At 35.2% G+C, this 25,831-nt stretch overlaps 1 protein-coding gene across 2 annotated transcripts in view; it reads right to left on the reverse strand.

Moving 5' to 3' along the window:
* Nucleotides 1-25,831, reverse strand: part of ATP11A (ATPase phospholipid transporting 11A) — a 115,963-nt gene that overhangs the window by 28,662 nt on the left and 61,470 nt on the right. For both annotated transcript variants that reach the window (XM_056490628.1, XM_056490637.1), the window contains exons 3-16: nt 20,096-20,185; nt 18,928-19,008; nt 17,323-17,430; nt 14,389-14,517; nt 13,777-13,880; nt 11,130-11,180; nt 9,653-9,717; nt 9,187-9,268; nt 7,757-7,907; nt 6,374-6,571; nt 3,762-3,935; nt 2,213-2,376; nt 1,856-1,927; nt 225-298 (exon numbers count right to left, since the gene is read on the reverse strand). In XM_056490628.1, the coding sequence (XP_056346603.1) occupies nt 225-298; nt 1,856-1,927; nt 2,213-2,376; nt 3,762-3,935; nt 6,374-6,571; nt 7,757-7,907; nt 9,187-9,268; nt 9,653-9,717; nt 11,130-11,180; nt 13,777-13,880; nt 14,389-14,517; nt 17,323-17,430; nt 18,928-19,008; nt 20,096-20,185 (1,543 nt within the window). The remainder of the gene's footprint in view (nt 1-224; nt 299-1,855; nt 1,928-2,212; nt 2,377-3,761; nt 3,936-6,373; nt 6,572-7,756; nt 7,908-9,186; nt 9,269-9,652; nt 9,718-11,129; nt 11,181-13,776; nt 13,881-14,388; nt 14,518-17,322; nt 17,431-18,927; nt 19,009-20,095; nt 20,186-25,831) is intronic.

Here is a 25,831-nt window from a genome sequence, read left to right on the forward strand (position 1 = left end):
ATATGGAATTCAAAATGACTAAATATACTTTCTTCAATAAACATCAAAATTAATAAACCTTGAAAATGTTTTCTTTCAACTTTTTTATAACATTTGTACTCATGCTACTACCTGGTCCCTTATTTTATAAAGAAAGGCATACAGACTATGTTTAATGCTTAACTGATAAACCTGAAACAAATTCAAGTGAAGCAAAAAAATCTAACAGAATGTGACAGCCCTACCTGTTGAAGATTTAACAATTACACTCATTCGCCGTCTCACAGAATCAAAACTGAAAACCTCCAATAATTCAAACCTAAAACAGAAACAGAACTATTTTTTACACAACTCTGTTCTTACTGATCCCTAAACTAGTTATTATGACTTCAAGTATATAAATTAAACATTACTTCTAACATGGAAGATTATGTTGAGGCCTACGGAATATGGAACTAGTACAGAATGAAACAGCAGGTTGCAAATAATAAATAACAAAAGTCCTTAGCTGCTAATTACTTGAAACAGAACTTGTGATGTCCCTAAGTATCTTTGGACATATAGTCAATCTAATTTATTTAACTAGAAGACTAGAAACCTTGCAGCAGAGCACTGTACTGATTATAAAGTAAGTTTCTGTATATAATACTTAGACATAGTCTTAGAACTTGAAATGCATGCTTACACACATCTTTATTTTATATTTTTCTAATTTTTCCTATTACTAATCTCCCAAAAGTGCTGACCTAATTCCACAATCTTGCTCAAAAGTTGATAGATATTTTATTCAAGTGAAAAAAATATATTTTTACTGATTTTATACTTGCCGTTACCTCTATGATTTGATTTTATCACACATTGCTTTCCTTTCTAAGAGAAAAAATGAACACAAACTCCTGTTGCACTGTTTTGGTTTCATCAGTTTGTATACTTCTATTATTTATACTCTTACTTATTTCTGTTAATTTAAGATCCTCTCTTTTTCCAGCACAAACATAAACAATCCAATCATTAATCCCAACTTTTTCAGGATTCGTCTTTGTCCAGATCTGCTTGTTTAGATCCTTTTGTCCCAAGTCCTTGTAACACCCTAGAAATCAGACCTGTGCAAAGCTACATCAGGCCTATGTCTACAAACTGTGATGCATTTGAGAGAAAATTCACAATGATTATAGTGCTTTCTTCTGAGTCACCAAATTATACTGACTCCAGATCTTATGAGTTGAGCCAAAAAAGTCTAAAGTAACCTTTGGGAAAAATTCTCCATATTATCCTACAAGGGGATAAATAACAGCAGGTTTCTTGTATTTGTGTCCAAGAGTTCCTGTGTAGTTAGCAGAGTACCCAAGCAGGAAGATCCGGATATACAACAGACTTAACCAGCAGACATCTCTCTAGAGAAGTGTAAGGTAAACTTTCAAGGGTATGTATATATCACAGTACAGCTGCACTATTTCAATGTTATTGAAAATTTGACTTATATTATGGTCCACAAAATTTATTCTACAGATATTACCCTCCTGTAAATTCCCTGGGTTATTTGTGAATAACAAATTGGATACATAGCATTTTCTATTAAGAATATATTATTTACCATATATAAAACCATCAGGGATGATTAGATTAAGTCATAAATCCCACACCACACCTTCATTGTCATATCAATATTTTATACTGCATATTATGTCAAAACAGTGAAAGGAATTAAAATTACTAAATTTTCTTTATTTTTCTACTAAAACACAAAGTTCCTGGCTTTCCTGACTTAAAAATTCATGTGTAAGAAAACAATGGTTTATTAAACATATCAACAAAAACTCATCAGTCTATTTTTAAACCACTTTAAACCACTTTTAAACCACTTTAAACCACTCACTTTTCTATGTTATTTTCCCGATTTAAGATCTCCATATAATTGTCTTTCAGCCTTAGATAGGTGTAACCAAGTCTGTAAAATGAAACACAGAAGAGAATGAATGCTAAAAATATATAATTATCTGATTTAAGCCTGTCATAAGGATTTAAGACTGAGCCCATAAACAAACCAACACCAAAATCCCAAACTGTTTTTAGTTGATTTTAGGCTATGAATACTCATGAATTCATGTTAAGAAAGCAATCAGCTGTAGATTACTTGGTGTTTGTTACTACAACTTTTGTTCTGAAAACAATTTTGAGCTTCAGTGATTAGATATGTAATTTGGAAAAATATAATACCTAAGTAGAAACATACCTCTGTATTCCTTCAACTAAAGCAACTTCATCAGGTGATGATGAGATATATATACAAGGTCTTCTTGCTACCTGGTTTTTCTTCAAACCATCTACGCTGTCATCATCCTTTACCTGAACAGTGTGACAAAGACAGAGAGCTCGGAAAAACAGCTCCTCTCTCTCCTGAAAAATAAAAGGAATGGTTGTCATTACATGTTATCACTTGAAAACTCTTCTTTTGGGAGGTGACTGATACAACTGATTACTGCTGATTATTAATCAAACAAAGGCAGACTCCTTGAGGGGGAGCCAGATCCTTCCCCATGGTAACCACACAATTGTGTCACTGCTGTTTGTACCCTTAAGATTGCCATACAAGTCAGGTTGCTGGGATTGCAAGTACAATCAAGCTAATGATGCAAAAAACCCCCAGCATGCATCTCCTACCTCATCTGAATGCCTAGATGTGGCTAAAGGTGTTTTTTCTTTACATCTGCTTAAACTTTAACAACTTGTATTAATTAAATACTAGTCAAGGTACAATTTAGAAGTCCTGAGTTCACACAAAAGGACGTAGTTCCTGGACCACAGGCCTTAGCAGGGCTTACAGATTTCAATCTCTTGAGCAGCTTAAACACCCCTCAGAACTAAATAAATTACTGAAGTGCACATACTTTCTTAGCTCCAGCCAACCGCTTCCTATAAAACTTCAGATGCTTTGGTAATGACAGCTCCTGGCAACAGAAAGAGATTTCTATTTCATGGATACCTGTCTGTGTTACATCTTTATCTTTGTGTCTGAAACCAATTCTTCTGTGCTGTTAAATACAAACTGTCCATGCCATTGTGATTCCAAGATAAAAACTCAGCATACCTCAGGACCACACTCTGAGGGTCATGGGTGAGAGACAAAAGGCTACTGAATTACACCACCATATTTTAAGAGACCTCACTTTGTCACAGTGAAGAGTATGCTATGAAGTGAGTGATATTGTACTGATGCAATAAAAAAATGCATCGTACTTTGGCTGTAATTATCCTGCCCATATACACCCTGTTCACCTGTTGGCATGTGAAGACTCCCAAACTTTAACAAATTTTGCTTCACACAGCAAACAGCCACAACACATGCTGTAGGTAGCACACTTCAGATGTGACTAAATTAAATCACATTTTAAAGTAATTTAATTTGATCATAAATCGTTCTCTGGGCATGTTTTCACTCAGTGATGACTAAATAAATGCTTGCACTAAGCCCCCATTTTCCCCTTTACTGATTTTCTTGTCTTGCTTTCCCTGTTGTAGCTAAGGTTAAACGGAAAGCAGTTATCTGTGTCTGTAGCTGTTAATTAGAGAAAGTTCTACATTTGGGTTTTAACTCAGCTTTACAACTGCATTAAAAGGAGAAACTTCCCATTAAGTCTTTGAGTCATACTCTTAACTATGCAGTTATCTACTTTGATTAGTAAAATTCAAGAATATTGAATTTTTAATGTTCCCTTCATCAGGACAGATCAATTTTCATGTTTCATTGTAAAAAACCAAGAACATAAAAAGAGTTATCATACCTTTCCACTATCTCCTGGAGATGAATCAATCATATCAATGCCCGTAGAATCATGGAGGATTTGTCCATTGCAGATAACATGTGGTATATAAACATGCCCTTCAATGCAACATTCTACAAATTCCATATTGTTCTCAGTTAGTGTTCCTGTTTTATCTGTGAAGACATACTCAATCTGCATATGAGCACAAAATAAAAACAGTAGGAATGTGAACAGAGATTTTCCAACGTTTCTGAAAAAAACTGAGTTTACCATTGGGTTACATCTTCCTTTGAAAATTCTTATGCTCTTTCAGAAAAGGAAGACAACAATTTCTTTTGCCAGTTATCTCCATAGAAATATAGGTCCTGAAAGATTTTATCCTACAAGACTGTCAAACAATGCTATCTTTTGCCTCATAACACATTTAAATTTGTGTTTAACCTGCTTCACTCCTCTCTAGGTCCTCTTTAGTTTATAATGTTTTTTTTTTTGATGTAAGACAGGTATTTATAGAAACAAAATGCATACAAATTTAATTTCCCAGGGATTATTATTTAATGTACATGCCTGGATTTGGAACAGTTACTGTCAGAACAGTCTTTAGAATAGTATCAAAATTCCCCACTACAATTACCTTAGTTTAAATGAGGATTGTGGACAGACACAGTTATACACACAGGCAATGTAATTACTCTGGAAACTCTTATTTTGTCTCAATATTGAATTTTCATTATCTTTTACAATGAGCCCCAGCCCAGCGCTTAAGTCTAACAACACTAAAAATAAAAACACAATCTGAACTATCACTGGAAGAACTAGATTGGCTCAATTTTGGATCCTGGATGTAGGTACTGTATATATATAGTATATCATATTTGATAAAGAAAGAAAATTGAGTAAGATAAGGAAATAAACACTGAAAATAAGGCTATTACTTAGAATTCATCAGATTGTTTATCAAACATCACCATTTATCCAGTGCATTGAACAAACTAAAAACCAAACAAATTTTTGCTCAGTCTTCAAAAACATCATTAATTATGCACACCTTCCACTGACATTGACTTATTATAATATTCACTAATCTGAAAAGGCAAATGCCAAATTTTGTGGTGGCTTTTTTTCTGTGGACAAAATACTCGCAATTAAACTTTTTTCAGAGTGGATAGGATTTATATGGATTTTTTTAAATCTCAACCCCCACATTCAGTTTCATCATAAAAGTTACAAAATGCTATCCATCAAAGGTCTTTTAGTCATTCATGTGCTGCTTTGTCACAGTGTTTCCTCACGTTCAGACAGACCCTCCAGTTTGTGCCTACTGCCTCTGGTCCTGTCACTGGGCACCTCTGAGAAAATGCTGGCTCTATCCTCTTAGTACCCTCCCATTCAGGTATTCATATACATTGGTAAGATCTTTCCAGAACCTCCTTTCCTCCAGTCTGGATAGTCCCAGCTCCCTCTATCTGTCTTTGCATGAGCCATGCAAAGTCCAGTCCCTTGGCTGTCTTTGTGGCATTCACTAGGCTCCCTCCAGGAAGCTCCTACAGATGTGTGTGTACTGGGGAGCCCAGAACTGGCCACAGCACTCCAGGTGAGGCCTGAAGAGGGCTAGCATCACCTCCCCCGACCTGCTGGCAACACTTTGCCTAATGCAGTCCATGATACCACTGGCCCTCTTTGCCGTAAGGACACACGACTGGCTTGTGTTGAACTGGATTTCCATCAGGACTCACAGCTCCTTTTCTGCAAAGCTGCTTTCCAGCTGGATGGTTCCCGGTCACCCAAATCATTCATGATCAGGATGGGAGCCAGTATGGAACCCCAGTGTACACTGCTAGATACTGGCCTCCCACTGTGCCCTGCTGACTGCCACCCTCTGAGCCTGGCTGTTCCCCCTTTTCAATCCACCTCACTGTCTTGCTCATCCAGGCTGCAATTCAGCAGATCCTCTTTGAGGATCTTATTGGAGACAATGTCAAGTGTCTGCCACAATAATGAAATACCTGGTACCACCCTCAATCCAAATAGGTATGTCTCCTTAAAAGCTTTATTATCAGTTTGATGAGAAAAAGACAGAAATACAGCATCTTATTCAGTTATTTGAAAAACCTATGAAAACATTTCTAACTGAGATCTTAAATATTTGCTTAAAATTTATCTGTATCTGTCTCAATGTGATGATTTTCTTAACACAGGACAGAATTTCTTTTCAAAAAGAAAACCTGACAATTGATTATTTTCATGGACGAAACTTGTCTCTGGACTCACAGTATCAGTCTAGTAAGACAAAAAGGGTTAAGTTTTTTTCCATCTAACTTTTAATCTAAGGAAGCTAGATGCTTATGCAATTTCCCTGTATAATCAATGGAGAGTAAGGTGTTTATCACTTAATACTACAGTACTACTAACTGAATTCCACTGACTAGGTAAGAAATGAGAATGTTTGATTCTGAAAATAAAAATCTCAGATTTTATTTTTTAAATTAATCAGCACTAAAGAAAATGCACATGTAGCTGCAAAAAAGCCCCAAACTAAAACAAAACCAAAAAATCTTGAGGTAACAATTTTGAAATAAAAACCTACAGTAGAAACAGTTGAAAAAAAATTATCATTCAATGAAATTTACCTGTCCCAACTCTTCATTGAGGTCAGAAGTGTTCACTAGTGGTCCTTCACCTGTAGCCTCATCAAACATTTCCTCATCCCATGCAATGAAATAAGAACCAAGAAATTTCTGCATTTCCACAGTGACATACATGGATACAGGAATAATGTAGTTGAAAAGAACCATGAATGCAAGGAAGTCCGTAAAAGCTTGAAGAAACTGCCAAAGAAACAAGATGAAAATATTGATTTTTCATGTACCATTAAAATTAAAGACTGCAAGATTACTACATGTATTTACAATTTTTTTTAAAGTAACTTTTGAACAGTAAGCAATCCCCTTCATAGCTCACACTTCAGCACAGGATGTAAACCTTCATGATTTATCACATCTCAACTGGCATACAACAGAGCTTTTTCTTTTAAATTTGCATTTTTCTTTACAGATATACAGGAGCAGAATACCATTACATAGCTTTATTGTAAATTTCTAGAGCAACTAATGAGCATGGTGAAGACTTTTTGGGGAACAAATGGAACATTAAAATGTACATTTAAAAATTACCAGAAAAATAGCATAGTTCCACAGCAACTCCTTCAAGGATTACCAAATTAAATTTCAGGCAGCATTCTATAAATAAATAAAGGGTTTCCTTTCCCTCTCTCAACACAAGCAGAATATATGCACATAACCTGGCTCAATTTTTCAGAAGTAGAGACTCGGTGGAGCTACAACCAACCCACTGAGCAGGTTGAGACAGTGCTACAGGTGGTAATGAGAACTTTAGAATGCTTGCCTAGCATGTGCTCCTCATGCCTTTAGGGTTAGGAAGCAAATTTTCCCCTAGTCTGATAGGGAGGATCAGTAAAATAAATACTGTGCTTTCTGTAGGGCAGGGTTCAGTTCACTGCTTTGGATCCTCTGGGCATCCATTCAGGACAACGTCCTTGTTCCTGCAAGAACATCTGGCACTGGTGACTGATGCTCTCTGATGCCTCGAGTGCTCATAACAGAGCAAAATGAAACTAAGCTTTTGAGGGGCATTTTTATGGAAATTCCTACAGCATATTGTTTTGAACATGTTTCTTACAGGACTGCCAATAGCTTTGGGATTCCTTCCAGCCCTTGTATTTCTCTGCAAGAGGTCAATTCTTTAGTAGTTTATATAAATAACAAGCAACTCCAAAACACTTTCACTTTTTATACTAAACCAGACATTTTCTCATCAGTTAAATTCATACATACAACTTAAGGGCAAAAATTTAACATACAAGCTTTCTACAAGTCACTGTCAGCAAAAAAAGCGTGACTGGTAAGTAAGCAGGCTATATATACTTTCCAGTAGAATCCCTATAAATCAAGGGTTTAGGGAAACTTTCTTGTTATTATAATTTATTTTCATACCAAATTTCTTTTCTTTTCAGGCTCTGTTTTCTGATTATACCATGGCTCATCACGAAATGGTTCACTCTGCCAGGCATACTTCAGTACAGTATTTATTAGTGCTTTACTGACGAGAATACAGAGGTATACAACAAGAAATACATTCATTGACCTAAAAAAGAAAAAAAAAAAAAAGGCAAAATAAGAATTCTATTAGCATGTAAACTACAGAGTTTACTAGGAAATGTTGTACTCGTACACCAGTCTTACATTTGCTGCAAGTTTAACAATGTGAAGATGTTAAATAACTCTTACAAAGTGCTTCTCCAATGAGGAAAATATTACTGACATTATTTTCTATTTTTAATTTCTATTTTTCTATTTTTATAGTTGTTTCCAAAATGTGTGTGACTAATCACAAGAACTAGTATATTAAGGAAAATGAGAGCAAAGATAGAATCGTAACAGAATACTGGGCTTGTATCTGCAGATCTTTTCAGGCCAATTCACTGAATCATTATAAGATCATTCACATAAGTACTTTTACAGAAACATAAAACAAAAAAAGAACATTTTGCTATGTAGCTGTAATGTTTCAACTCTAGGCAGAACTAAAAAAGAGCAAGAACATTTTGCATTTAAGATTATATTTTCATTAATGATGAGCATGAGCAAAAAGCCATGGGTTATACATCAGTAACAACAGGAACAGACACATCATCATTGCTCAGTCACTGTGTAAGAGAAAAGCTGTCAGCTAGTCAGTACATCTTGCCTCAATGACATCTTGTTTTTCACAAGGCTGGACACCTTACTCAGAGCTGATGATTTCAGATAGCAGAGTAGGAATAGAAAATAGTCTTTATTTTAAAAATAGTAAGCAACCAATGTCAGCACACTCCGTAAGGACAGCATTGCCTTACTTTCCCATCATATATGGAAACTTGTTAATTTTATTTTACTATGGAACTTGTTAATTTTAGCTAAACCATGGAAAGCTTGCCACAGACAAGCACTGTTACTGCAGCTGATTCAAAGTGAAGTGCATTAAAAAGTTATTTTTACTGAATTCAAGACTTAATTGCAATGAAAAACATTGAATGCTGGGATAATAAAAAACACAGCCTTGGAAAACGGTCAGTAAATGTACTCCAAAGAGTGAAAGAAGTGTCTTATGGAACAACAAAATATCATACATTAAAGAGCTAAGCATTAAATCAAAATAGCTTTATTTTTTGAACATCTAACAAGAATAATTCAGTACTGAGAACCTCATTTATAAGGTGTTATATGACTTGCATTATAAGTAAAAAATTATTTTAAAATAAGAAAATTTTAAGTACCTCTACCTCTTTTGTTAATTTAAACCAAAAAAAAAACATTCACATTCAGAGAAAAAAAAAATCTGATTTGCACCATTCAAACCCCAAAATAAGTATTAGAAATTTTACTTCTCTACAGCAGATCGCTTCTGTGATTTTGATTGGTAATTTAATGCCATCTTAGTTTCCATGCCAGTGTAGATAGCAACACCTGAAATCAGAAAATTTTTTTTACTAAAGATTGCACAGTGCAGTAACTCCAAAAGAGCACAATTCATTAGATTATTATATTCTGTCATTTCTTTAATTCTTTAGTCTGAAGAAAGAAACCACAGACTTGGATGATAACCCAAAATTAGAAATGGATTTATCATCTTGGTACTTAGAAATTTTAAGCAGCATTTACATCCCATTCCAGTCACAGCTTCCAATTGTTAAAGTGTTTCTATGTAACAACATTAAACCTCATTAAAAAGTTGTAAAAGAAGTGACCCAATAGAAATCATAAACCCAGTAGTAACTGTAGCCTTGTAACCTTGTTTGGTGTTAGCTTATCACTTCAGGATCCATTAAAATAGTCATTAGAAATATTTACCAAATATTTTTTCTGTGTTCTTTAAAGTGGCTCCTCTAAGAAGCAGATTTTCAGATCCTAATGGCCTGCAAAAGGGATTACAAAATGTAAACATTTAGAGAAAACCGTCAGACCTTAGTGGAAATCACATAAAACAGGACATTAGTTCTACTAAAAACCTTTTTTTTTTTAACAAATTACAAGGTATATTTAAAATTTTAAAGTGAAAACTAAAAATAGATAAACAGATGTCTAAAATTAAGCTCACAATTTCACAACTCATGTCTTAAACCAATGCACCTAAACATCATAAATATTCAACACTCTAATTGCACAGTACTTATTTTTAAAAATATTAATTCTATTATTTTTTAGGCTTATATAAACTATAGTGTTCTGTATGTTAGAACTACTTAATGACAATACGCTCCTATTTTATTTTAAGTATAAATGGCATACAAGATACTTTTAATACTTGCTGCAAAATTTTTTTTAAATGACAATAAATATAAGTAAAATAATTTATTGAAGAGTATGGAAATTAATGTGAGGACCTCAATGAAGTTTAAATAATATCCTGGAACATGGTATGTACACTAATCATATGAGTTCAAAACCAAAGACTACTTTACAGACAGACCGAGTAGCAGAATTGTCAGATTCTAACTATACAGCAATAAAAAAACCCCAAAAAAGCAGAAGTTCATTCAGTGTTTTCCAATGTTATTCAAAGTGTACTTGCTGTATGAAACTCCAAACAAACAGGGCCACAATTCTGATGTAAAACCTGAAACTAGTTTCAAGAAGCGAGTGGAACAATGTTACATGAATGACCCAGATCAATGGACAGTTTCCACAGCAGACTGTAACAGCAAATAATGTATTTACAGACACACTGAGGTCAGGAAGGCACTAATCCAGCACTGAGGTGTTCTCCACATGCTGGCATCTAGGATAGCACTGCATCAAGCAGCTTTTCTGTCCTATTGCTTTGCCTCTTTGTGGCAAGAATCAGAACAAAAGCTGGATGTTGCCTTCTTTGAACACACAGAACTGAGGACTCTTTATACAGAAGTACAAACACACCTACTAAAATTAAACACAAAAAAAATATTTGACATGTTCAAACCCTTCAAAATCTCAGAAAAATTAAATACACAGTGATATTATTTATATTGTTTAGTGGACTACCAAGATCTCACAGTAATGGGGCAGTATTGTACAAGTGCTGTCAAAATTCTATCAACATTACTTACAAACTAAACATATTTCAGATAAAATTGCAGTTGAATAAAGACATTAAAATACTAAAGAAGAGAAATATGATTAGAAGATGAAATATCAATTATTTATAAAATAGTAGTCTGGGATCTTAGAGAAAAATATTCTATCACTAAAACAAAGCAGCACAATATTGGTGAACCAAAGGTAATTCTCATTATTGATACTTATTCAACTGTGAAATATTTAAATGTGTAGAAACTCTGGATCTCCCCACCTTGCAATAGGCTCATTCCTATCATGGTAAACATTTATCCGACCAACAAATCTGAAAGGGAAATATACAAGTAGTTTAACAGTATTGCTAAAAGATTATTTAAGAAATATTTTCTAGAAAACATGCATCACAGAGAACATTTTCCAACTGAACAGGCTCCAATTATCCAAAACATGAACAAGAACATAAGAGATAGATACATATAGATACACATTTAAAACATGAAAATACAAAAATACACAGAATGGTAACTTGACAAAAATTTTTTTATACAAGAGGTGTAAAAATTAGGGATAAATCTTCTAAGTAGACCCACGAACAAGAAATAAAAAGTCTTCTTTCCTAAACTGAGATAAGTCAGTGCAGTTACTGTCTTTTAAAACATCTAAAGGCTACAACTAAAATCAAAGCATAGAGCTAGTAAGTAATTTTTCCTCTGAATATGTCAGTTCATTTTATCTGTATGTGGTGGCTTGACCCTGGATTGCAGCTAAGCACCCATCAGCCTTCTCACTCCTCTCCCCAGCAGGGAAAAGAATGGGAAGAGCAAAAGCAAGATCTTGAGAGTTTAGTAAGTGAATGGGAAAAAACAAGTGACACAAAGGTGACCACACACCACCTCCCATGAGCCTGCCGATGTCCAGCCAGTCTCCAAGCAACAGCTGCTTTGGAAGACTGCCCCAGGCCCCCTGGTTTTATTGCTGAGCATGACACTATGTGGCACAGACCCTCTGGTCAATTGAGGTCAGCCATCCTGGCTGTGTCCATCCCAACCTCTTGCCCACCCCCAGCCTATTTGTTGGAGGGGAAAAATAAGGAACAAAGTTTGACACTGTAAAAATTTGGCAACAGTAGCTACAACCATGAAATTAATGCTGTTTCAGTCTCAGAGCAGCACCACCACACTACACTTGCTGCTAGGAAGAGAACTGACTTCATTCCAGCCAGACTCAGTACACTGTATTTGCAATACTACTGTCCAAGTGGATAATCTAATGCAAAGGGGATGAAGCTGGATGTTAGGGTTCTCAATGGTAGAGGAAACTGTGGGGATCTGGTGGGTGTGTTACCCCGAAAGGGAACCTCTGAGGCTCAAAGGAGTGGTAACCTTCTGCTTAGAGAGCATACAACATGGTGGGGTCACATCTGAAGACAATAATATACAGTTTGCTATGATGCATCATGATACAGAACAACCATGTGCCTTTGGAAAAAAAAGATTCACCACTGTGTTCTGTTGAGAGGTAAAGTTACAAGTAAAAATCAGAAGAGATACGAGCTGGCTACCAATAAACACTTTCATTATTTGTTTGTCAACAGCTGTCCCAAAGAATTTCACCATCTATACGAGCATAAGCTTCAACTTGCAGTCATTCACTTTGAAAGCCAAGTATTTTAAAAAAGGATCAATCAAGTGATGGACTTGATACTCTAAAGAACCTGCTCTCAAGTAGATTTCTAAACCAGCTTTTTAATCACCAAGATCACAGAAAAGAGATGCCCTCACACCTCAAAAAATAAGCAATGTTTTTTCTGCATCTTCCAACAGTATTTGCTGTCAAAGGAGTGCATTTTAGCCTGATATATTGTTTTCTGTGTATTATTTCAGCTAATTTTTACTGTGGCAGAAAAACAAGTTCTCTCAATCGTACAGGACTTTTTGCATTACTATTAAGAAAGAAACCTCAAAAGAGGCTTCTCAAGATTTCTCATTAGGTTTAGTGAAATTGTGTACAGTTCTTTTTCAAAATACTGAGTATTGTATGACTTTATACAACTGTAGACATTTTTCTTCATGTTCTGCATTAAAGTGTTTTCCTAATCATGATGGCTTCATGCTGTCATTAGCCAGTACTTCAAAGCTATGGTGTGAGACTCATGGTTAACAACAGCAGATGAAAACCTGTATTTCAAATAGTCTTGACAATTCATACTTTTTCTGGCTGGCATATGTCAGATCTGATTAAATGGACAGTGGCTTTACTCTGCAATGTGACTGATGAAGTTCTCTATCAGGACTAGAAGTGCTTGCCATTTTCTTATTGTTCATCAGTGCTAGAATGTTGTTATTATTATCTTCAATCTGCAATATCTCTACAAGAGTCCTTGTAAGCCACTTCAACATTTTGCGTGTTATTTTAGTTAAAACTAGATAATATAATCTGTAAAGCCATTTAACTGGGTTCACATAAATGACAATACTTTGCAATACACTGAAAGCAAAGGAGTACTACAGACAACTTCTCCATAATGTGGAATACGCTCTTCCCTCTGGAGAGACTCACAAACTGTATATGACAGAGAGGGTATGGGTGCCAGTATCAAGAAGTATACTAAGTATTAGCAAAGCTTAATTTCTTTCTTATTTTTGTATTAAAAAAAAAAGAAACTGAAGTTCTAAAATTTTCACCACATTCCTCAGTGGATTCATCGCTTTGTGCCATGCCCCTTTGGAAATCACTACCCCAGAGCACACCTAGGGAGCTACCTGCAAAAAATGAGTATGGGTGGAAGACTCATCTGCCTTCAAGCCCACTCTGAGGCTCACTTTAACCAGAGAGATGCAGCCAGTATCTTTGCATTATGATACTTTCATGATTTATTGCTCAGGTACCTTAAATTAAACAGGTAAGAATTACTGTCTTACTTATAAAGGTCGGGCTGAGGTTGTTCACATTCAATGGTAGCATGTAGTGCATCAATTTCTTGCTCATTGTGAAATGCCTTTGTGTCTTGAACAGCATAGTAAGTCTGGAATTAACAAAAACATGTAAATAAAATAAAAAAGAACAGACATACAAGACATTAATCTGTACAAACACTGCAGTTCAGCATGAAATGTACTAACTTTTATGTAAGAGCTCATAATTCAAATAAGAAGCATCTCTAAAAGCTCCTATTTGGGCATCTTCCTACATGGTCTTTTCTAACCTTTTTTTTAATGTTTCTGCAGTTGTGTTCAAGCACCTTGCAGTGCATTCATAAATCAGGTCACCATGAAAGCACTTAAAGTTCAAAAAGTTAGTGTATTACCACTGTAATCTGCCCATATTGGACACAGACAAAATCATAAACAAATATCTTAAAACTTTTCATAAAATAATATTACTTTTAGAGAAACGAAGTCAGATGGTAGAAATATAAATTACACAAATTCGTGTACCTGCTTACACATATAAGCATGAGGTCATATTGCGATCTGTGTCAAAAATTAAATGCAAACTTTGCCTTAAAAAGAAAATGTAGAAAATCAAATTACTTTTTGACTGGATTCACCATCCAAACCAGTTGTTGTAACAAAACATGTTCCATCTCCTCTACTACTCGATAGGAATATTAAATCACATGGGAATTTTTCATCTTCTTTTACCATTACAATATCTCCAACCTAAGGAAAAAAAAACCCATAAGAATATAAAATGCATGAATTTAGCAGCTCAAATTTCAGATTTCAAAATTAAAATCTAGATTAATACAAATATTTTGAAAATTCAACAATTTTTATTTACACCAGGATTTTACCACAAGAGTAAAGAACTACAGAGACATCTCTGGAAAACTGAATTATATGTTGTGGAATGACTGAGATCTGCTGCTTCTGGCTTTCCTCTCAAGATAACCACCCTGCAAGTACTGCCTTATTAAGTTTGCAACATTATTTGAGAGGTAGAAGATATTATCCTTGTTTTACAACTAAATACAATGAAACTGTTTCAAAACCACCAGATGTGAGCTGCTCTTAGACACAGCTGAAAAAGCCAACAATTTAATCTGCTGATGAAAACAGAATTCCTTTATAGCAGAATTTTAAACTAGAAGTCCATCCTATTTTTATCCATGTTTAAAGGTGAGCAAAATAATTTTCATTCACGGAAACATAGGCAATATTTTACATGTTAGAATGTTCCAACAGAACAGCTAACCAATTATAAATTCAAAATATTCTTGCAAATCATTCACAAAAAAATGAGTTTTTCTACATTTTTGAAGGCTAAACAAGTGGGAAACACATACTCTATGTTCTAGGAATATCAGGTTTTAATAAAAATCCCATCAAAAATAAGTAATTTTTGCAATTTCTCCTGTAGGTCAACATCTTTTCAATATACTTTTAAGTCATAATTTATTATAATATGATTCAGCTTAATCTTTGTTCTTGTTATATGTTTATAAAGCTAAATTCTATCATCCTTAGCAATTGGCAGGTGTCGCTTAATTCCAGTTTAGCAAAACAGTCAGACAGAAATCAGCAATAATACCATCTAAAAGTAAAATTTCAGAATCATCATAAAAATGAGATTTATCTCATTGTAGATATGAAAAAAGCTTCTTTTTTTCTTAACCAATAGCAATGAAAAATTGCAGATTGTACACATGGCACAGGAGAACACAAACTCTAAGCATACCTGCAACAATCAGGTACGAAATTCTCATTTTCCCCAACCCAAACCAAATAAAAGTACTAGTACAGAGCATCTTAATAAAATTTAAAAGGTGTTCCAGCATTTGCCACTATGTCAGCCAAAGATGCAAAGAGGACAGGACAGGTTCTTTCTGGTGGAAAGTGGCAGGACCTGAAGCAGTGAACACAACCTTGAATGTGGGAGGGTCCACCTCACTTCCATTGCCATGATGACTGAGCACTGGAACAGCTGCCCAAGGGAAGTAGTGGAGTCTCCATCCTAGGAGAGACTTAAAACTTGTCTAGATAGGATCCTGAGCAAACAGCTCTTGGTGGCTCTGCTGGAGCTGGGGGCTGGATCAGAAAACCTCCAGAGATGCCTGCCAACCTTGACCATTCTCTGATTGTGTGAAAAAGAACTCCATTTTTTAGTAATTCTTTTTTTTCCTTCTTTAAACAAGTGTTCTCAGGCTTTAGGTGCAGAGGGGTCTGCTTTATACAGCCTAGTCTGTTTTCTCATGTAATATGGATCTGAGAATTTCACCCATTTACAAATACACATAGATAACCCTTTCTATGCAAGGTATTTTCAAGGTCTGTCTCTCCTATCATTTACTCACTCAATATACACCCTCTGAAAGGCAATGAACAGGGGAGAAATTAAGAAAATATGGGCAACAGATGAACCACTAAAATTCAAAATCCAGTTGCATGGTACTTGACTATTTTTGTTTGGAATATTTAACTGGTTATTTAACACACCTGGAATTCTCAAGTATGTGATGTCATAATTTTTTTTATTACCAGAAAGCCCTAGGCAGAAGCTATCACACTCAAATGGAAGGTCACAGCAGAAATGCTGTGAACATTGTTGATACACTTACGCCCAAAAACAGCAGAGCAGAAAATGACATCTAAACAAACATATTCAAAATAAGAAAATTCCAAACAAATATCAAATTTTCTGAGTTCTACAGAAAATAGTGTTAGGAAGTTAATCTGCTCACAAAAAAAACCCCAAAAACTAAGCCGCAAAAATTAATTTCTGAAAATATACCAGAAAGAGAATGTAGCAGAATTCACAAGGTCAATGAAGAGATTGTGCTTTCATGAAGAGATGGGTTTTTGAGAAAATATTTTGAATATGTTGTGTCTGTATGTATACATGTATCTCTATACATTGCACTGTCACAATCAGGCTTAAATAAATTATTAATGTGCATAATAGTAATTATACCCCATCCCAGAGAGTATTCAAGACCAGGCTGAATAAGGCTCTCACAACCCAGTCTAGGTGCAAGGTGTCCCTGCCCAGAGCACAGAGGTTAGAACTAGATCATCTTTAAGGTCCCTACCAACCCAAAGAATCCTATGATTCTGTGATAATCACAGTGGACAGAAAATAGAAAAAGAAATAAATCATGACAGAAATTCCAGGTTAAAAATGGAAAATTAAAGTAACATTTACAAGAAGGAGTTAGTTAATTCCAGTTAAGCAAAACAGTCTGATAAAAATCAACAACAGTAACATCTAAAAATAGAATTTTAGAATGATAATAATAAATGAGATTTAACTAATCTCATTAAACAGCTTAACTCATTAGAAGTTTTATAAAAATATTTTATTCAGAGGCATAAAACTAAAAATTAGTATACTTTTGGTCTACTCATTAAATGAGCAAAAGCTACATCATCATACTACATTTCTGCATAACTTATTTTATGTGTGAAGCATACAAGAAGGGTGAAGTGAGTCTGACTCAGGAAACCTGTTAAGTCATAGTTACTTACTCTTAGTTTTCGGCTTTGCTTTCTAACCAATTTACCATGCTGAATGAAGTGAACAGGGCAATGATTTATTGCATTGTCAGCTTTATGTCGCAGCCAATCTTCATAACCCTAGAAAACAGTGAAATGGAAATGATGGAGTGATGCACAATAGGCTATAAAGACACAGAATAGCTCTAGCTTGTAAGAAAAAATTTTAGAATTATTTTTGATAATTCTAAGGGAAAAATATTCTCACTAGAACAAATGAAATTGTGATACATGTCAGTACTAGAGTTGTACTGGATAGCTATGAAAAAGAGCATTCATGATTACAATTAGTCAACAAACCCATGTATTTTAATGAAGATATTTGGATGAATAAGGGTTTGGAAAATGTAGAACAGTTTCTGGTATTTAAGTGATCATCTCTTGTTCGTGCTCTATTGACTCAAGTTAAGTGCACAGTACTTATAAAAGCAGTTGACAAGAAGGTAGCAGTGTAGGCAATATATTCTGGAAGAATGGGACTTTTGATAAAGATGATAAAGACATGACATGACAAAAGGTTGTCATATTTGAGGACTGTCACACAATTAAGCCAAACCTTGCAACCCTATTTATGACAAACAGTTGTGAAGAATATTGTTTCAAGAAACTTGGCCGAGTACCCTATTTTTAGTGCTCAATTACCCTATGAATTTGGTTTTTTTATAAGCAGACAAACTAAAGAATAGGGAATCTGCAACTTTGTATTGAAAATGTCCTGCCATATGACAAAGATTGGGACTGACAAAGTCATCAGTGGTTAAAGATGGAAAATACCCCTTGCAGTTCATAGCATTTTTAGCTCTAACTCTCTTGAGCACATTTGAAAATTCAGTGCAGAACAAAAATATCACAACCTTGGATGCTCTCAAAATAATCTAGGAATTCATAGAGACATTATAACTTTTGTGTAATATGCTTCCAGGGATCAGTACAGCTCCTCAAGAAAGTCTCAAAATTCACAGAAGTTGTTGGGAAGAAAAATCAAGGAAATACATAGAACTGCAGTGCCAGGCACAGCATGTCACAACCCAGGCATTGGAAGGTCACTATTAACAGGAAGACTTCAAAGTGTACATTTAAAATCTTAGGAGTGGGAAAGCCACACTAAAATACTCCTGCATGTATCACAACTTTTGCTCAACAAGAAGTGCTGAATTTAATTACAGAATATACTTAATTATGAATAGTTACCACTATAAAGAAAGAGAAACACAACTTTCCATAGCTTCTTTCAAGACTCACGAAGGAATAAGTCTGCATTTTAGCATAAAGACTGTGAAGGTAGCAGGTTATCTGCTATCTATTAAGGGACAACCAAAGTTATCCTCTGTTTGGGGCTACCTGGGATGGAGTTAACTTTCTTCACAGCAGTCCTGTGCTGCTGTGCTTTGTAGTTGGGGCTAAACCAGTCTTAGTTATGCCCCAGTGTTTTGGCTACTACTTTAGAATGTCAGCATGAAGGGTTTCTCTTCAACTTTCTCCCACAGCAGACCAGCAGGGGAGCATTGCTTGGACAGCAGACCCAAACGGACGTAACTCTTTCTTTAGTTTTTTTTTTTTGCTCACTATATTACTCACCTGTTTAATAGCTGTGACAGTGATGACAAACATAAGTGGAAGTCCGCTTGTAACTGGACTAGTGGGTGTATCAATAATTAACTGCAACAAAAAGAATATTTTCTAGTTGTATTTTTGTGAAAGTAAGCATTCAATCTTTCAAGTAAGATCTTCCAAAAAAGTTCATCAATATGTTACACGGCATCAAGGAATTTTAATTTTAAAAAAACCCAGCATTTCAGTGCAACTTTAAGAATGTGCACTATACTGATATAAGAAGATACAATACTGTAGTTAGATCAAATTAATATCAAATGTTAATGCCTCCTAAAAATATTCACTTGCAAGACTTTAAGAAAGTATTAGACTGGAAAGCTGCAGCAAAATTATGGAGCTCCATTAGAAATTAGCATGGCACTGGCTTTACATGTTATACAATAGAGCCGTTCTTATGCACGCAAAGAGTAAATTCTGAAATACTGAGCTGGGGCTTCTGCAAATATAAACAAAGAGGCAGAATTCAGAGAGGGTGTGCAATTAACAAAATCTAAGCTGTCCTGGGAATCTGTACTGCTTTTTTTCTACAGAATCTGGTCTGCAAAGTAAAACAGCTTTTCATTTAGTAAGACTTTTATTATTTAAAACAGTAAATGACTGTGACAGGTTCAGAATTAGGACACTTAGAAAGCAGCACACTAGGTATTCATAGAACTAATTTCAAAAACAAGTATTTATGTACCTCCCTAAGCTAGCATCATATCAGTACCTATTATTTCAGTTCTCACAGGCTTTGATCATAGTACACTTGGAAAACTGCTATTGAGACATTACTTTGTTATAAAAGAATATTTTTGTAAAACAAACAAAAAATTGTCATCAACAGAATTTATAGTAACAGTTTTACTGATCTGGATGTTTTTTAGAAAATAAAAATTACAGACATTCTTTTCAATTTTTTCAAGACATGTCTTGCCATTCAACAGTGATGCTGTCAAATTGTCTTGAGATTAAATTCACATTGACAACCTGTAAATTAAATAAAACTCCTTTTATCACATCATCAGTGTAAAAGGCTTTCTAGGCTCAGTTACGTCCATGGTCATCAAAATCAGTTAATTTTAAAACCTTTTTCAACTTCTCCCTATTTTAAAAAGAACACACAACTTACTGGAAAATGAAGACAACTTACCTGAACAAGGAAAATGATGAGAAAATAGAAGTTAGCTATTCTTCTGAACTGCTCAAACAAATTTTTTGGTATAAAGTTCCAAAATGTGTACTGAAAACAAATGCACAGATTATGAGCATATGTGAAGAAAATATTATTCACATTCCATTTTTAAACACATATTTCAAGATTTAAACTTATCAAGAAGCAGGAGTGTTTTTGTTACTTGGTTTAATATTTTACTGAATCTGAATCTCAATTGACAATGTATTGCCAGAATAGTATAGTTTTTTTCTGAACTGTGATAATTTTTGTACTAGGGACTGTAATAATTTTTAACTAGCAACAATACTTGTCCATAGTTAGTGTCCAGAGTTAATTAGTTATGGAATCATTTATTTAAAGCCATTAACGGATTTTAAAAGCACTTCAGTAATTTCAAAGAGCACTTTAAATTCACTTTTATGTTGTGTTCATGACTTGAGATAGGTGGCACTAAGATGTAATTAAGTAATAGCAAGACAACCAAATAAAAGCTGTCAGCATCTCTTTTTTTCCTTGGCAGGGACACAAAAACGCTCCCCAAGATAAACTACAGTGGTGAATAAGAGTAAGTGCTGCATATTTCTGTACTGATGTTACCAATTACCACAAGTGTTGCAAAATGACATAAGAAACAGTACATAAAGCTGCAAACAGAAAATGTAAAAACTTCAAATTTAAGAAGTCATGTAAAAGTGATAAAGAACCTTAAAATAATCTAATCCTCATCCTTTGCCCTGCAGCAGGTTCAAGTACAGTCTTTTCACACAGTTCACTCTGTAGCTCCAGAAAAACATTGTAAGGATTATTTATTGGAACACATGTAAAAACTGTCAGCTAAAATTCTGTGAAAAGGTTTGAAAAATGGTTTGAGAAAACTAGCACTGCATCACCTTATTATCCAAATTATCCTTTGACACATAATAAAATGACAACTCCAATAAAACTTTCATTTCAAACAAGATGGGCTAAGAAGCTTATCCTAATTTATTTGCTCTGTTACAAATGTGCCTTGTCTCCTCCTGGCAGATTGCACTTATACTTGCTGATAACCAAATTACTCCATGACCTAGACATCTTCTGAATTTGGCCCTGAAGGCAAAGACAGACAGAGCTCCAGAAGGAAAGTACTCCTGTAATATCTGAAGACAAAAAGAATCCATGAGAAATATAGTTTAAATGTATATGAAACTCTATTATATAAAGAAATATTTTTACTTCTTGGGAGTTAAAGTCTGAACATGTGTAAGACATAGGAAAGGAATGTTCTCCTACCATAGTGTGCCAAAAATGAGCATTTATCCTAAATATGCCCTAAGTTACCACTTAATCCTGCATAATAGCTAGTTCTGTATTAAATCAAGAGCAAGCCAAAACTCAGGCGGGCAGACACGCAACAGCTAGAAAATCAAGTGTTCTAGTCTTGCAATCAGAACACTTTTCATCAGACAGGAATGCAGTTTGCACTACCCATTATCCAGCTACATGGAATTTTCAAAGAGAACGAGTTAGACTTGATTATTTTTCCTTCCACAACAATGCTGATCATTCAAAACTGCTATTATGATAGATGACCATATGGATTCCATTCAATGACAATAATTGCATATTTTCATCATATCAGGTAAGTCATCTTTGTTTTCTAATTCTACCCCTTTTTTTTAAGAATCTCTGCCTGTTGGGAAAGAAAAGAGAAAAACATTTGTTTCCATTTTTATGTTTTGCTCTTTTGATAGAAATTATATTTTTTCCATGGCAAAGAAGTGTTCTGACCACTAGAAATTTGAGGATTTATACAAGCCCCCCAAATCACCATTCATTAAATAAAAATGTCATCTCTCATGTAATAACTTCCACTTTAAATCTCCTAGAGGGTTATCTGACTAAATGTCTGGTAATAGCATTTTATTTTTGGACTAGATATTTAAAATAACTGATTGAGGAAGCAAGGAAATCAATTAAAACAACAATCCATAAAAAGGTTGTTCACCTTTACCCTTAGTATCCAATCCTCCATATAGTCCAACCCCTAGTTCACTGCTTTCCCTGCCAAGCTGTGGTCTACCACAGCTCCACCTTTGATCAGCAACTCTCTTAGGTGAATAAAAGTGAATAACATGGGAAGAAACCACTTTTATGGTTGAGAAGTGCTTCCTAAAATGGATGCTTCTTTAACACAGACTACTTCTTAAAACTTAATTTTTAATCTGACAAATTTTTAGCACTTTATGACTCTGGGTTTCAGGCATTCTAAGTATGTCTTTATTCTGCTCATTAATCTTCAACAGAGAAGTAATAATTTGTGCAATTTAGGCAAGAAAGGACACTAAGATGTCTAGACTTTCCCCTACCCAAGCCATCAGTAGCTCAGAGCAGTACCTACAAATGGGCAAGTAATGTTTAATCAACATAATCATCTCCCAGAGAAGCAACAGAGGGGCTGCCACTCAGAACAAGATTTATCTCATGTCTGCTGCATTCAAGACAGTTTCTCTACCCTATCTAGGCAGGAACAAAACAAAAAATTTTAAAGGAAGATCATTAAAACTGATAATATTAAATCTATTGGATTATTGTGCCGAGAGCTAATTATATCATCTCTCCTCTTCAGATAATTTCTAGTCATGCTCTCTGTAAACTCCTGAAAAGTAGCTTGTGTATATTTAACTACCTTTTTTTTCACTATAATTCACTTAAATTATATAAGTTTATCCAAAGAGTCACACACTATCTAGACAAGCTTTCAAGTTGGAGATGGCTTAATTGATCTTTTCCAAGTGCTACCAAAGACCTAGAGGCCAGAGCACACAGGTGCTTTTTGCATACAGGAAGCAACACATCAGACACCCAGCAGTAGTAGTTATGCATTCAGCCAAAAGTAGAACACATGGTGCCAACAGATGCATCTGAAGCACTGTGCAAGAGGCTGTAAGATCAATCTGGTGTGAAAAACAGCATAATTCAAATAGATTTCCCTCCATTTTATAGATGCAGTAGTACCTGCAGAGCTGGTGTATTTCTGCACTCAGGAGCACGTCCATAGTTTTCATGCCCATGCCTCTGGCTCCATCTTGCTCTTTACTGACAGCACCTTGCTTTCAACTACAGCTACAACACCTCCTAACAGCCAGTCACACAAATTCAAAAATGTAAAATAGCATTCTTGACACTGTATTTTGACCTTTTCATTTGGTATCTGCATGCCAGAATTTTGGCTTCAAGCTATTTTGGTTTCAAGCTTCTCTTTCCAACACAAGAGGCAAATATTTTCTCAAGAAAAAGGAGAGTTTCATAAGTAATCATTTAACATCAAAAGCTGAAGCTGTAAGGAAAAGCACTTCACACTGAGTTTTGTCAACATCTTGATTTCTTACAGATTATTTGTTTTAAACAGTTCCCACCTCTCTCCTAACACACTTTGATTTCATTCTTTTCACTCAATCTTTTTGACTTTTTCTTGTAAATGCTTAAAACTATTAAAACAAAAACATCTACCATATTGGTTTAATCCTGGTTTGTAGACATCTTCCTATGACAATTTTCATCCCTTCTGCAAAACAAAGTCCATCCTGATGATAATAAAATCAGGGTAGCATAGAGAGTCATTCGTGCCCATGGTGACTTCAGTATTTTTAATGTACACATTTTTATATCAACTACCAAGAAACAATGCATTCTTAAAGCTGCAGTTTAAAAACTAGATTGCAGGCATGTGTGCATATCATGGAACAGTTTAGATAGAAAAGGACATTTGAGATCTTCTCAAGCATCTAGTGCCAACCTCCCTGCCATAGGCAGGGACACTTTCCACCAGACCAGGAGCCCTATCCAAACCAACCTTGATCACTTCCAGAGATGCAGCATCTACAACTTCTCTGCTCCTGTTCCAGTGTCTCACCATCCTCAAGGTAAATCTAAAGCAACCTTCTTTCAGCTTCAAGTCCTCCTTTCTTGTACTTTCACTTAACACCCTTGTAAAAAGTCCCTTTCCAGCTTTTTTGTAGTGTCCTTTTAGGTACTGGACATAACAATATGTGTAACACCACCTTACATAATATTATGCTATTAAAACAACAAATATTATATATCTTATATACATATTGGTAGCCCTCTTCAATAGAATAGCTGTAAAAGGTCTGATAAAAGTTTCACAGTTTCTTTAAAGGTAGCTTTATTTATAAATATATTACTTTTTTGAAACACGATTTGTCTATCCTTATAGAGAACTGGTAGAGAAAACTGTAGCCAAGGGTATAAAAAACCAGGAAATCAATAATTACCTGAAATCACAAGTGAATTAAGAGTATGCCTTGTCTAACTCAAGTGACTTGCTTAAAAGCACTCATGAAGTTTATAGCAGAGCTCATCTATTAAACTAATTAGTACTAAACTAATATCAAGACTGACTCAAAGCAAAAAAATTCATACTTCCTTGCTTATATGCTACTCAACAGAATTGGAACATTTTAAAAAGTGATGTGGTGTATTTATGATAATTTGGAATGAATGTAGAAAGAGCCAACAATATTTTAACAGAAGTATTAACACATGCACCATCTGCACAGTGTTTATCACCCCACTGAGGGAGGGACTCCTGTTTCTCCACATCACAAGGCCACTCATAACACAGGGATCAGTGAGAGCTCTGCTACATGCAGGGCTTTTACAAGTGAATAATAACCACCAGTATGTTCAGACAAAGTTAAATGAAACTGATTTGGGAAAGTTAGAACCAAAGGTACATTTGATGAACATACCTATTTTGGCATAGGATTTCTTTAAAAAGGTTGCTGATAAAAACAGGACTTCTATTATAAACAAGTCTATCTTTAGTAGTCCCTGCTCAGCAAATCTCAGTCTTATCAAATAGAGGCTATTAACTCCAGGAAGTCCTCTGACAAAGAAATCCCCCAGAATCTGTAATTGCACAATTATGATTTTAGAAAAGAAAAAAACAACTTGACAGTAAGGCTAACAGACTAAAGACACAAGTCACAGAGAATACTAGGAAAACAGAAGAAAAAGCATGTGAGAGTAAGCAAGCTTCATTTTCCCACTTGTAAAGAGAAAAGAATTACACCTGGCGTTAGGTTTGGACCTGTTGTTCCTTCCTTCTTCAGCTTCTCTTACGTAGCTTTGCTACATAAAGACTCCACACTGATACAAAAAACTTTAAAGGCTCTGTTAGGGGTAGTACCAGCAGAAGATAAAATATCACTAATAATCCTGGACTGAGCCATGGGAAAGGTAAATGGCTTCTCCTGGGAGCACAAGGGAGGTTGCAAAGAGCCTCTGGCCTGGAAATCCCATGCTGAGCAGGATCATCAAGAGCAAAGAAGAGCTTTTCCTTGCTCTCTCTAGGCACTGACAGTTATCCCAAGAAGGAAATTGCATTATTGTGCCTGGAAGAAGTGCACACTCATGCACTCCCATCCCCTTTTAGGTACTGAAATCCCTGAGCTGGTCCCTTTGAGAGTCCAGTTGATGCAGAAGCATTTAAGCTTTACTGCCAGCCAAGTCCATTTACTCTTTTCATCTCTAACAGTTCCTGCCCCATTCAGTCTATGGCAGGGCTGGGCACACCTGACTCTTCAGCCCTTGCAGCATCAGATCTGACCTCCTGCTTCCCCCAGTGTGGCTGGGAATCAGGGGATTACACAGACAGAAATGGAGAGCTCTGTGTTACAGCTGCATTCAGAGCAGCTGTGTGTGTGT

Source organism: Oenanthe melanoleuca, chromosome 1, assembly GCF_029582105.1.
Source record: "Oenanthe melanoleuca isolate GR-GAL-2019-014 chromosome 1, OMel1.0, whole genome shotgun sequence".
In the NCBI taxonomy this organism is placed as follows: Eukaryota; Metazoa; Chordata; class Aves; order Passeriformes; family Muscicapidae; genus Oenanthe; species Oenanthe melanoleuca.